The sequence below is a fragment of the Crinia signifera genome, chromosome 5, assembly GCF_055691185.1.
Source record: "Crinia signifera chromosome 5, ASM5569118v1, whole genome shotgun sequence".
In the NCBI taxonomy this organism is placed as follows: domain Eukaryota; kingdom Metazoa; phylum Chordata; class Amphibia; order Anura; family Myobatrachidae; genus Crinia; species Crinia signifera.
Window position 1 is genome coordinate 291,875,601 of NC_139221.1, and position 14,539 is coordinate 291,890,139.

At 47.9% G+C, this 14,539-nt stretch overlaps 1 protein-coding gene across 11 annotated transcripts in view; it reads right to left on the reverse strand.

Annotated features, from left to right (window-relative positions):
* KIAA1217 (KIAA1217 ortholog) overlaps positions 1-14,539 on the reverse strand; it is a 632,840-nt gene that overhangs the window by 223,491 nt on the left and 394,810 nt on the right. Inside the window, exon 1 of one of the 11 annotated variants that reach the window (XM_083189274.1) lies at positions 8,443-8,740. The exons of the other annotated variants lie outside the window; for them this stretch is intronic. Within the exon in view, the coding sequence (XP_083045400.1) occupies positions 8,443-8,541 (99 nt within the window). The 5' untranslated portion in view covers positions 8,542-8,740. Of the gene's footprint in view, positions 1-8,442; positions 8,741-14,539 lie in introns of those variants that run through there. 11 annotated transcript variants of the gene reach the window in all.

A 14,539-nucleotide genomic window follows, 5' to 3' on the forward strand; every position in this document is an offset into this window, starting at 1 on the left:
GGGCTTTGTCTATTGACACAGACTTCATTGCCTTAGTTATGGAGCTGCAAAGGGCCAATCCCTAGAGTTAAGGGGCATACACACATGGCGATGTCAATTACTCAAATCGCTCAGCAAGATCGCTCAGTACACAGCACTGCACAACGATGTGTCAGCCATGTGTGCTGAGCGATCTGTCAGAGCCAGTGTTCTCTGGTGAGTCATTGGTGACCTGACTAGATCAGGGTTGCCTACCCTCCCGGAAATCGGGTCAACCTCCCGTCCCCCCCTCCCCCCCCAGAAAGGTAGGCAAGCCTCCCATGACCGCCCCCCCCCCCCCCACGTATGAGCAAATGACGCTATTCGAGTCTTTGAAGCCCCGCCCCCTGCTTTGCAGTGCCAGAAATACCGGCGTTGCACGACAGGGGCATGGCCCCACCCCCATCCCGTGTCTCACTGAACTAGCTGCCAGGAAGTAAGCAACCCTGGACTGCTGTAAATCTATCATGCATGCATGATCTACATCTCCCGGCGCTATCGCTATGTCCTCTACACACAGTAACTAATCAAATTAAAAGTCAGATCGCTTAGAAGAAAATGACACAAATCGCTATGTGTGTAGGCCCCATTACTATGATGGTCAATGGTCTCACCGATGATGCCATGCTGCATATTTTCCCTCCGGATGCCTCATACAGCATTAGTATATTTTAACATCGCTTCTGTGTCCAGAGACTACATTCATCCCTGAACAGGCCATGGCTTCAGAGAATCACATTATCTGCTGTTAATTTTTCTTTTTAAAGATGCATATTATAATACACAATGAATTTAAACTCTAGATACAGTGTGTGTGTCTTAGTTATAGCCTGGGCATGTAAATGATCAGCAGGTCAGGAAACCTCCGGAATCCCGCTCCCTGGCTCAGCTGTGAGTCTGACAGGAGGTGGGGCTTGGAGGAGCCATGTGAGATTGCCCTTTTGCCCTTTCTCTCAGTCAGCTGACTAATTACAGGCCCCAAGCCTTTCATCTTCTAATCATTAGTTATAGCAGAAAAACCATGAAGAAAGTGCCTCTGACAGGGAACAGGTTCTGCACAGGACTGCAGAGTATCTGAGCAATAATAAGACACAGGGGTAGAAACCTTAAAAAACAGACCCAAGACTTTCCTGTTTACTCAGCATTTCTGTTATTCCCTTAAGTATACTTTATGAAAAATGTTTATGTACTTTATTGTTTCTGTACTGTATTACATTTTTTTTATCTGTGAAGCGCCTTGAGTCCTATTAGAGGAAAAAGCGCTATGTAAATAAAATTATTATTATTATTATTATTATTTCCTAAAGAACCTAAAAATAAAATGGAAGGCAGATTTTAGCCATCATTTGTATATTGCATTCTAGAAAATGGTAGACACCACTTGTTTTTAAAAAACTTTAGTAATAAATCCATACCTCCCAACTGACTCACTATTTGGATACTGTTCCGCTCTCCTACCCGTGGTCGGGGGTCCTGAATTGGGGGAGCCTGTGTTCACCACTGCTCTGCTCAGCAGCCGGTGATCACTAAATAGATGCTGTGTGCATGCACACAGCATCTAACAGTGCGGGGACTTCAGCCGGGGAAGGGGGGGGGGGGAGTTGGCTGTTTTGGGAGTGCTGGGCAGTCAAAACGATGACATTTTGTAATGATGTAAATGTTCATGAGCATTATATATTCCGTGTAGAAAAGGTGAACTTGCCGTAATAAAGTTTCTTGTTGACAAGTTGTTTGTAAGTAAATACCTACTTACTGTACAAGACCAAATATCACTCCCATTAATCATGTATATCACATCCTGTATCCAGGATCTATCTGTCACACATCACAACCCATCCCTCCAATAAATGATTACACAACAGGTGTGCGAGCTATCAGAAGGATATTTAATATATAGCTATGAAACAGAGCGAAATGAAGACAGACACTTCCTAAGCAGACGGCAAGGCAACGGAGACAAGTGTCTGAGGCTCATATGTCCCAGGGCTGGCATTTATCTGTAGTGCTGGGTGTTATCCATTTACTATTGCTATATTATTGTACTGTGGGCTGATGTAGCAAAACAAACTACATATGAAAGGATGGTGAGGTGATAAATACATATAAAGATCTATTGTTCTGTATTCTGTCCATCAGAGTATGACCTCCATCGCGCTGATAAAGCATCTCATAAGAAGGACACCCTTTGTGCACCTGAGCAGTCGCCTCCCTGTCATTGCCAAGGAACACCCAGTACATTTTCAGTACTATCCATGTGTAGGTCCATCTTTACGTCATACTCTGTATGAACACATTCAGGATACATACGCGGTGCAACTTAGATGCATGCACAGAACCAATAAAGTGCACAGCTACATCCAACATTGACATAGCATGTGACTCAGAATCAGGCCCTATGGGCAGGGTTGTCTACCCTCCCGAAATGGCCAGCAGGGTGCGTACGAGCAAGTGACAGGATTCCTTTCTTTGTAGCCCCGCCCCTGCTGTAAAATGCCTGAAATACCAGCATTGCTTGATGGGGGGGCGAGGCCACGAGGACACGATCATGTTGGTCACGCCCCCAAACTCATCATTCACCGGCCACCCTGCCCCTACCCCGCCCTGTCAGTGGCCCCACCCTCATGCCTGTCTGAACTGGCTGTCCTCTCCCGGAGAGGGCAGCCATGAAGTAGGAAACCCTGCTGCCACTGGGTAGATCCAACCAAAAAGTCCAGTCAATCTCTGCCGCCAACGCGTTTCGAGCATCTAGCGCTCTTTTTCTTGGGCACTGTGCTCGAAACGTGTCGGCGGCAGTGACTGACTGGACTTTTTAGTTGGATCTACCCAGTGCTAAATTATTTGGGGCCATAGCAGGGTGCACTTCCGGACTGCATCCCTGCCATTCACCATCCTTGCTGCCTCCAAATACCCTTAGGGGTAAGAATTCATCCAATATATTTTAATGTATATTTTATATCAGTATTTGTCAATAAACCTTTACATTTTTAACATATTCTTTGGCACTTGGTAATTATCACACCCATCACCTCCATTTACCTAACGAAGGTCTGAGGGAGACCTTAAAGTGATCATTTGAAGGTTGCTTTAACAAGGAGCGCAGGACACAATTTCACTCCAACACACATTGCCTTTTGACCATGTCAATCTAAGGCATGTCAACCTTTTCTATGTGTCCACCTATGGACTGTTGACCAGTAGTGGTTGACCAATTGACTTTCAAACTTATTACTGTCGACCCTGTGACCCATACATGGTACTTAGCCTCTCTCTACTTATTAGCGTACCACAACAAAACCTTAAATAGCTCTTACTGTACTATAACCCATCAGACCTATGGTACAAAATTACCATTGTGCTCCTTTAGCACAGTGTACATCCAATGAATAATGCCAAAAGGGCCCGAGGTTGGAAAAGTTACTATGCATATAGCAAGTTAATCGAATAGGGACGAGGTGGCACAGCAAGAAGAACGTCAGACAGTGTATTACAGGCGATTATCTTCCACTGCAATTAAACATGAATGTTATTTAAAAGTCAGCAAAGATAAGGGAGTCACAGTTTAAGACATCCGCTATTGTAAATGCTTCCAGTAATTACTTGACATTTTCATTAGGATTACAATTGCACAAAATTTCATCTGCTGTCTAAATTGCATTTCCAAACAATAAAACAATAATATGTGCACGTAAAAAATTCAATGGTAGAAGATAGGGATATAAAAACTACAGAAAAACTGAGAGATGTCTGTATTCATTAAGCAGGGAGGTATTGGATATGGGATTCTCATGCACTCCTAACAGTCAGCACAGCGCTCAGGGGAGCAATCACGCACTTTACACTGCGATGTACAGCAGCGTATAACAAGAGACAGACAGCAGACGGAAACCACAAAGGAAAGTACAATTACAGGGAACATACGATCTGGCCTTAATCACTTAGGCCCTTATTCTGATCGGTGCGGCCGGATCCGAATATGCGGTCAGCACCGTGCGTCCTAAACCCCGCCTTCCATACGGATCGCCAACTCCGTCCGTACGCGGTAAGAAGCTGTCCGAACGGACCGCATGTGTATTTCTCAAGAATACACCTCCTCCATCTCAGGGAACCTCCCCCATCATTCGATGGTCGCAGACCATCGAATGCAGGACCGAGTGGCCAGGCAGCTCCCGCAACCTCAGACCACACGGGCATTTCTCCGTGCAAAAGCATGGATCTGGGCGGGCAGCTGACATCCGGCAATGTCATATGTCCGCCCCCCACACGTGCGTCACGGCCGCATTACCATACGTACGCCCAGCGTTTTCATGGGAACGCCCATGAAACGCGGGGCGTATGCATATGTTAATGTGGCCAAACAGCCCTTCACGCCCCTCTCCACCCCCTGTTCATAGTGTACACATTTCATGCGGAATTTGGACGTGCGTTCCGTTCGCACATGCGCAGATATGCCTCTGCACATGCACAGACACAAAACATTGGCGGCATGAACGCACGCGGCCATTACCGCACCAACCAGAATAAGGGCCTTCGTGGTTACCCACTAGTGTTAGGAAAACACCAGTGACACCGCAGTTATAACCAGTTCTTGCACTTGCTTTGGTCCTGGCGGATGGCAGAAACCATTGCCTCTTATGAATGGGGGCCTACCATGGCCCATTACCTATATATCAGATTTCCTTCTATATTATAGATGTCCTTTACAGCAGCTGCACAGAACGGTGATGCCGGTTGGTGGTGATGGGGCAGAAAACTGACTGATAGTGTCATTAGGCCCTGTACGTTTGATGGGGTAATTTATTTATTAACAGTTTCTTATATAGCTCAGCATATTCCGTTGCGCTTTACAAAGGAGACAGTGCTACAACAAACAGGGTATTTACAGAGAGTCAAAATATAGGAGGGCCCTGCTCGCAAGCTTACAATCTAATGCATCATTAGGAGCATATTTGCATAGGGGGTGGTGCTAAAATAACATGATCTGCATAGAACCATGCCATTAGGCCACACCCCCTCTAAAAGCACCACAGATTCACTGTATTTATCTCTATATTATGCCCACTTCATAAGGAAGTAGACGGAATGCAGGAGCAGTGCCCACTCTAATAGGGGTGCAAGGGGGTTACCCAGAAAATTGGGTGTCTCTCGCAGGAACCAGGAGAGTATGAAGTGTAAGTGAGTATGGGGTCATTGGAACCATACAGTTCTAAACTCCATACCCATTTACTTGATCTAGATTATGCCAGTACGTTACAGGGGCGAAATGTATTAAGTCTTAACAAGTGATAAAGTGGAGAGTGATGAGACCCTAACTTTCATGCTACAGACTGAGAAATGACAGTTATGAGCTGAATGGCTGGCATTTTATCTTTATTACTCTCCACTTTATCACTTGTTAAGGCTTAATAGTTTTGACCCAGGGTTTTGATGCAAGTCAGTTATACTTCATTCCCAAGTGGGAGAAGTAGCAAGTCTTGGAGAGTGAATTATAGAATCAGCTTCTGCCATTTATCTAGTACAGTCTTTGGACAAAGTCTCCACTTTATCTCTCTTGATGCTTAATACTGTACATCTCCCCTCCAACAAGAGCCAAATCAAGTTTTGCCAGTTAGGGAGTATTACAAAGAAAACAATGCAGTTGGTTGGAGTATACAGTATTTTCTCAGAATATACTGTATCATGACCTTATTATAACAACACACATGTGGGAAGCTCTCAGCATAAAAATAGGCTTGCCTGGAGAATCCAAAATTATGAATACTGTACAAAGATAGCAAAAGCACCACGAACACAGCCAGGTTCAAGAGCCCAGCAGTACAAAATAAAAATGGCTTCCCCTTCAATCACCATGGGCAAACAACTTAGTGGTATACAAAAGCATATGCTGGATTCGCTCATGCCATAAAGGACTGCCCCAGGAAAGATTTTGCAATGGGCATGCACAGAGCCGAGCAGAGAGGGCATCAGATAATGTCAACAAGCGGATCTGAGAGGGCTACACCATCTGCTAGATACAGCTCAGAACATTCACCATGGCCTTGGAGATCATGGACCAGGAAAGCATCAAGCTGGTGTCCATAGATAAGCCTCAGAGACCCTACGGTATGCAGCCCTGGTACATGTAGCCACAGCTGGTGCCGTAGCAATAGATACCGTGATGTTTGTCTGAAAAAAGGAGAGAAGAGTTGCTTGCTTCTCTCCATTATATAAATATGGTTGGTAACACAGAAACCATCAGTAGAAAGCTGCACGGTTGGGAGCTAAAGCAGTTTGTGTTGGAAATGGTTTTGGCTGCTAGAGAGGCCTAGGACCAGATTCTTTTAGCTTCAAAAGTGATAAAATGGAGAGTAATAAACAGCCAGCCAATCAGCTCCTGTCTGACATTTTTCAAACACAGTCTGTGACATGGCAGGTAGGAGCTGATTGGCTGGCTGTTTATCACTCTCCATTTTATCACTTTGGAAGCTTAGAGAATCTGGCCCATAATCTGATAAAAGCCTTAAATCCAGGCCTGGGTACCATACTACATGTATGGAACAAAAGCCAGTAATTAGTCAATATAAAAAAATAAAAAAAAACCTCCAGACACCATATTATATTACAAGAGCGCTTCGGGGACCGAAGTAGGACAATGGTGACAATGATGATACTTTAGCTTTCAGGCAGGTCTGCAGCCAGGAATGCCTGTGTGTGGGGGAAGCTGATTAGACTACTGTAACCACCCTATAGATTACAGGGGATGTTTTTCTTTGACAAAAAAAAACATACAGTATTACGTGATTCTCTCTTCTCTTGCTGAAATGCAGGTTTTGTTCCATCTGATATTATATATTCTGCTACTATATATTAAATGTCCATTGTCATTGTATGCATCTGTCACTGCACACAAGAGTAATGAGTAGGAGGATGAGATTTTAGAATGCACAGTACGTATGATTAATCAAAGTCTATACTAAATAACATGATACGTCCAAGTTCTGATTTACATGTAATGAGAGTCAGCAGGTAAATACAATGGGCCCGGTGCCAGTAGTTTACTCTTTCCTCTCCCAACATTTCCTTGCAGAAGGGTTATGTCCCATTGTGAGATCATAGTTCTGATTTAAGGGGTATGTCCTACAGTTTGGTAGTTAGGAGGTAACCATCATAGAGCAGAAGGGTGCGGGAGCAGCACCTGGAAAAAAACAGACAACTACAGGGCAGCCTAGCGCTTCATGAGTGCAATCCACACCCCTGCCTGAAATTGAGGGATTTACGTGAGACGGTTGTAAATTGGTGTCACCCAGAATAGTGGTGCCTGCCTACTAGGCGCATTTCTCGCTGAATGAGGATTAGATAGAGGCAGGGCTGGCAACAGAATTTGCGGGGACCAGGACTGGTAAAATAGGAAGGACCTATTGCGGCTCCAGATTGACTGCCAGTCTCCAATTGACTTGCGGATGGCGCCTATTTCAAAATTCCGCCAGCTCCTTCTTCATGGCCACCTGCCCATGCTCCAGCTACAATGAGCTTCCAGCCTGGCATGAATCCAAGGATGGACCCCTTACTGCCTGCGCCCGGGACTGTAGTCCTGGCAGTTCCCCCCTGATGGCAGCCCTGGATAGAGGAGTGCAGCCAATTTTGTATCCAAGAGAAAAAGCGATATTACTTAAAATTGTATTCTAGGCACCTAATGTAACACTGAAACACACAAAGAATGGCACCTGTGATGAAGAATATAACTAACTGTGATGAAGAATATATAACTTACTCTCATAAATAAGAGGAATAGGAAAAGTTTAAATGAATGAAGGAATCTTCTTTAAAGTGACAGGATTCTGAAGCGACTTCAAGTTCTCCTTAAAAAGTTTGGCCTATCCCGTCCGTCAGGTGCAACAGAACTGCAGCTCCCGTAACAATGGAAAAACAATTCTGCTAAACCAGTCACCGAATTTTCCATACTGTTTCCATTTACAGACTCAGTCAGTTTGCTCTGTAATAATCTACAGATAATAAAGAGCCCTCGGGGCAGCTGACTGTACCAAATTTAAACCCAAGTCCCTACTATAAATTACAAGCAGAGCCACCTTGCTGTTAGTAATAAAGTAAGTTATAAAGTAAGTTATTAGAATGTTATTATCATTATCCTTTATAGCACAAACAAATAAGCAAAACAGTGACTTACAGTTGAATACAATAGATGACAAGTACAGGGTACATAACCATAGCTGCATCAGCAGAGGACAAGTACAGGTACATAAATATAGCTGCATCAGCAGAGGACACTGGAATAAGTATCAGGGTGGCAGAAAACCGCAGGATTTGGTGCCATCAACGATGGTTTAAGTAATAGAAGGAAAAGCACATGAGGGAAGAGGGCCCTGCTCGTGAGAGCTTGTTCACTTACAATCTAGTTAAACTGCCATAAATATTATTAGGGAGTTCTACCTTGCTGACTCCTGATTGGTGCCTGCCTCCAGCACAGCAGAGGGAGACCAGTCTCTTCTCGGACCGCAGCTTCTTGTCTGCCGATGGGACTTGCTCCATTTCCGAAAGCTTAGTTGTGCCTGACGGCTTTGTGCGGAGCCATGGAGAGTACACGTTCCCTAGCCGTCTTGTGCATACACGTTCATCTGTAGCCTAACACCAGGTAGCCGGATATTACAGCACACACTTCTCCTCAGTGTCTCATTACTGGTTTTTCATGGGTGAAACACACTGAATAGCAGTAGGTGGAGTTACAGTGTGCAAATTACTAAATCTCGTCTGCCCATAAAAGCACAGATCTTCTCTGGAATCTAGATCACCTAAACAAGACAGAAGACAATCCTCTCCCTTGCTCACTGCCGGCACAGAATAATCCCAGCAACAATAAGGGATGACTATTAGAGGGAAGCGTAATGCTGAGGGGCACCGAAATCTCCACACGCTGGTTATCCTTTGATGTTACTTTGTGTAATTCTCTTCTCTCTATAACAGCATTATAGTAACCGACTCTCATCTTAACTCTATGAACTCTTTAACTCCTTTCGGCGCTTAGGGAACCTGCTCTTAGGAGATTGCGAAGCCACCAGTAATGCAATCAATCACCTGTACTTAAATGGAAGCCTCCAAATGAAAATCAATTTACTAAAACTATAATGTACGTGTATGTGTTTGTGTTGACTTGGCGCTATGCTGCATTGCTGGACCTCCTACACACACACACACACACACACACACACACACACTCACACACACACACACACACACATATTAAGATGTTGCTATGGGCAACCAATCAGATCTATTATCTTTTAGAACAGGTGTGTCCCTATCTATGGCCCTCCAGCTGTTGTTTAACTACAAGTCCCATCATGCCTTGCCACAGTTTTGCTATTAGGGAATGCTAAAATTATGGCAAGGCATGCTGGGATGTGTAGTTTCACCATAGCTGGAGGGCCACAGTTTGGACATGCCTCTTTTAGAAGGTGCCCAATAAATAAGAAGTAGTTTCTGATTGGTTGTTCTGGGTAACATCCCATCTCCAATAGAACTTCCATCTTAGTAAATAAATCCCAAAGTTTCCATCTTTCGTACCTCTCCATGGGAGCGCATTATACGCCATGGGAGCGCAATAGCGGTTACCATGTGTGCGATATATAAATAACTGGTAATAATTAAATAAGCAAAGGAAATGCTGAACATAAAAGAATAAATGAGGCGGTATCACTGTAATTACTACACTTCATTAGAATAATGATCTAGTGAAATCACCAGAGCTCTAGTTAATGAGAGTAAATAAATCTGTAGGTGAGGATATGTTTTTTTTTTTGTCCTTTTAAATAAAGTTCATACAAAACTGGCAGCTGCCCATCTGCTGCACATACTGTATCCAGCTCTGTGTAGTACCTGCTCAGGAGTTCCTCTTCCACGTGAAGCAGGGAGTCGCCCAGCTGTGACTTACAATTTTTTTCCCTTTATGCAAATTACAAAACAAATTTTGCCAGCCAGTACCTGTGTGACCTGAGCTAGTAAGAACACTGCCGGGGGCTATATTGTAGAGCAAGCTGAAACTTTATCTGACGCCTGCACAGCACAGTAACCTTATATTTTTTATTTTTTAGCATTACAATTGTTTGTCCTGGGTTAAAAGTCGTCACCAAGTTTACAGACAGGGAGTAGACATGAAGACAGGTGCAGTCCATCACTAAGAAGCTAGTCTGGATAACGCTTGGTTTTAATTGGCCATACAATGTAGAAGTATCATTTCAAATATAAAATACACCAGCGTCTATCAAACGGCGGAGTGGTACTTTAGTTTTGTTTGTTTTTGGTCTGTCCCCCGCTGCCGGCCCAGCACAAAAAAATCACAAGGAAAATGGCATTTTCTGGTTATTTGCACATGTGTAATGGAGGTGTTCCCAGGAACATGGCGCGGCTGCCATGTTTCTCGAGACTTGAGCACTAAGGATCCATCCTTCCTTAAAGTGCCCCAGTTTTAGTATTGATGAAACAACAAATGTAAGCAAGAAAAACAAAGAAACAATTCAAAGTTTTAAACTGTTCCTTATTGAATTCAAAGGACAACTAGACCCAAAATGTACATTTTCAGATATGATCAATATTTTATGCAGTGATACCTACCTGCTCTACTACAGGACCTCCCATGTCTTTTATGAGCATCCGGATGGCACTTCTAACAGGTGAAAAGAAGCTAACGCTGCAATCCTCTGTTATGGCAAAACGAAGGCTGCATAGGCCAGAGTGCAGTTTAGAGCCCGGGGATTTGGGGGTTAAACGTAGATGCATATGCAACACAGAGCAGTGTGTAATTCTTAGGCAAGTTAGCATGTGGTGCATAGGGGCCAATCAGCACCAGGAGGGGAGGTAGCTTAAGTGGGGTATATAGGGTCCAGCTTGGGGGAGGAACTTCCTCTTGGAATCCGGATTTGCACAGTGCAGCACGCGAAGCTAAGTACATTTTACCTTGTTTTTAGGCCTGTATATATCGCGCAGCTGCAATCATGTCCGGCCGCCCCAAGAGATCTGCACCACCTCCACGGTGGTTGGCAGACGCAGCCCGCCCACTGGTGACTGTACCAGTGCGCGGCGGAGGCAGGGGAGGCAGCAGGACGGCCGTCTCCTGCACACTCCATCACTGGGGGACATGTTTCCCCAGCGCAGGGAAGCGTCTCCCCGGCTCAGCAGGGCTCTGCTGTGAGCTGGGAGCACGCTGCGCCAGCAGCGCATGCAGGGCACCCAGCAGCGAGTAGCGCTGCTGGGGACAGCGCTTTGGCGCCATCTGCTGGCGTCTTAACGCCAGCGCAGGTGGCACAGACCCCAATAGACACCCCGCGCGCCTCAGGCAGCGGGGTGAGCGATGGTGGGGTTTCAATTAGCGGGGGGGATGGGGGGGTGCCCCCCAGGACTAGTACCCCATTGGTGCAGGGCCCAGGGAGTCCGCTGCAAGTCATAACAGGGGGCCCCACATGGAGCCCTCTGCGGGTGAATACAAGGGGGCAGCGCGACGCGGGTCAGGCCCCTTTGGCCGCCCTGACACACATCATGGCCCCAGTTAGGGGGCCGCTCATTCCCTTGGGTTGGGACGGTGGCCGTGGGGACGCTTTCGTCGGCGGCCGGGTAGATGGCGGTGCCGCCCCCTTTCAAGGTTGGCAGGCCCCGCAACAGCAGTGGCATCAGGGCCAGCAGCCATTCCCTGCGGCCCCTCAGGGCTTCGCCGGGGCCCCGGCGGGGCAGGGGGGACACCGGGGGTTTGGCCACACGGGTTTTGGTGCGGGTCAGCAGGCATATATGCAAGCCCCCGTGCAGCAACAACAGCAGTGGGCTTTTCCCGGTCCGAATGCAGGGGGGTACCCTATGCCCAACTCACAGTACGGGCCCTACGCAGGGACCCAACCGCCCCCTTTTCCTTACTTCCCCCAAACAGCGGGGGCAGGTGGCGGGTTTCCCGGGGGGTATTTCGGGGGAACATGGCAGGGTGCTGGTGCACCGCACCCACAGGGCCCGGGGGGGCAACAGCAGGCTTTTCAAGGGGCGGCTTACACTCACCCCAACATGTATGCCCAGGCTCAACGGGTCAACCAGGTTTATGCGACTGGGGGCCCGGGGAGCTCTGGTACAGCAGCGGGAGGGTCAGCGAGGGTGTCGGGTTCAGGATATGGTCCTAACACTGCCCCTTTATCTCCCGAGGTATCCTCTGTCGGTGGCGGGAGTGTCGTTTTCGGTCAGGAAGAGGATACAGAACGGTCCAGGAGGGCTCCGGAATCCAGGCCAGCAACACCGGTGGCGGCTCCAGCCATAGCCAGGGTCCCAGCGCCGGCTCCCAGGACGACTGAGACCCCGGCGTCCACGTCGAGAGCAGAGGCATCCACTTCTGCGGGGACGGGGGCCACAGCCCGGGGGGATCCCGTGGTTCAAGGCGAAGCTTCTGGAGACGGTGAGAACAATAATACCTCAGAGTGTGCATCCTCTTCCTCCCACTCGTCGGCTAGTAGTGACGAGTCTGGGTCCCCCAAGCGCCCGCGCAAGTTTGCAAAAATGGTTGCGCGCGCGGTTGCGAAGAAAGTGGGTGGCGCTAAGCGGGCTAGGAAAGAGGCGGAGCCAGAAGTAGCTACCACGGCAGGCGATATGGTACATTGCACCAATACCGCCATGGCCAGGGGCCTGCGTAAGGGTATAAAGGATAAGATAAAAAGGGGAAAGTTTGTCGACTTCTTTACACTGACAGTCGACATGAAAAAAGAATTTGAGGCAGCCAAGAAGGCGGGAAGTGGTAGCGAGGCGGCCTTTAAAGGCTTCCACAATTGGCTCAAAGGCTTTTTAATCTTCTCCTCTTGTTACCTGAGCACAAGGTCCGGGGAGCACGTGAACGTCTTGCGCTACCTGTTCCTGGTGAACGAGACGTACACGGATTATAAGGGGCAGGCTTGGCGGAACTACGATGAGAAGTTCCGCCTCGCCCATGCCGGGTCGAGGGTCATGCCCATGGGCTGCAAGCACGTGGAGATATGGCTCGAGGTCATAGGCAAGGGGCAGCATAGCTCAGACACCTCGGGCAGGAAGCCATTTCCTGCGGCCAAACCCGGTTCCAAAACCGGCGGCAAAGGGAAGTGCTTTGCATACAACGAAGGCAAATGTGACAGGGGCGCCAAGTGCCGCTTCCGTCACGACTGCAGTAACTGCGGGGGGGCGGGGCACCCCTCCAAATCCTGCAGGTCTGCGGCCAAAGGTGGGGATCACGGGGACGCCGGCACTGGCGGAAAGTAAGGCCCCTTCCCCAATTGTGGTAGAGGCCCTGGCTCGCAGGTTAATGGCGTACCCCAACAGGGCTGACGCACGGTTTTTGTTAGACGGGTTTATTTTTGGTTTCCCTCTCCCTATCCCTGACGGAATCAGAGTTTCCTGCATTAGGAACCTCAAGTCTGCCAGGGATTTTCCCGATGTGGTCCGACAGAAGGTCCGGGCTGAAGTGGCGCTGGGCAGGATGGCGGGCCCCTTCCAAGGGGATCCCCTTCCTGCCATGTGTTTTTCCCCTCTCGGGGTGGTCCCTAAGAAGACCCCGGGTAAGTACAGGTTGATACAGCACCTGTCGCACCCCCATGGCGCGTCCATAAACGACGCCATCCCGGATGAGTTTTGTAGTGTGCAGTACCAGCTATTTGACGAGGTACTGGACATAGTCCGGGGTTTCGGCCAGGGAGCACTTATGGCCAAACTGGATATTGAATCCGCGTTTAGGCTCCTCCCATTACACCCCAAGTCATTTAGGTTCATGGGTTTCAGGTTAGACGGTGGCTCTTATATAGACAAGTGCTTACCTATGGGCTGTTCTGTCTCCTGCTCCTACTTCGAGAAATTCAGCACGTTTTTACACTGGTGCATACAGAGCAGCACAGGTTGTGCGGGCGTCGCCCATTACCTGTATGACTTTCTCTTTGTGGGACCAGGAGATGACGGCACCTGCGCCCATATATTGTCCCGGGCGGTTTCCCTGCTAAAGGAACTGGGGGTCCCTATAGCTGAGGATAAGATGGAGGGCCCCACTAGGGTCCTATCTTATCTGGGTATAGAAATAGACTCGGCTGCGGGGTGCTGCCGCTTACCTGAGGATAAGGTGACAAAGCTTCAGGGGTTGATAGTTGAGTGTTTGCAGAAGAAAAGGATACAGCTGAGAATATTGCAGTCCCTGCTAGGGTCATTTTATTTTGCATGCCGCATCATCCCCATGGGTAGGGTATTCTGCCGCAAGCTCGAGAGGGCCACGGCGGGGGTTCGGGACCCCCACCACACGGTCAGGCTGTCACGGGAAATGCGAGACGACATGGCAGTGTGGTCCACATTCCTGGGGCAATTTAATAGAGAGCTAATATGGCCCACGGAGCCCGAATCTAGCAAGGAACTGCAGCTCTTTACAGACGCTGCTGGCTCCACAGGATTCGGGGCTTATTTTCAAGGGGAATGGTGCGTGTCACGGTGGCCACAGTCTTGGATTGACAGGGGTTTCACGGTCAATCTTCTGCTGCTGGAACTGTTCCCCATCATA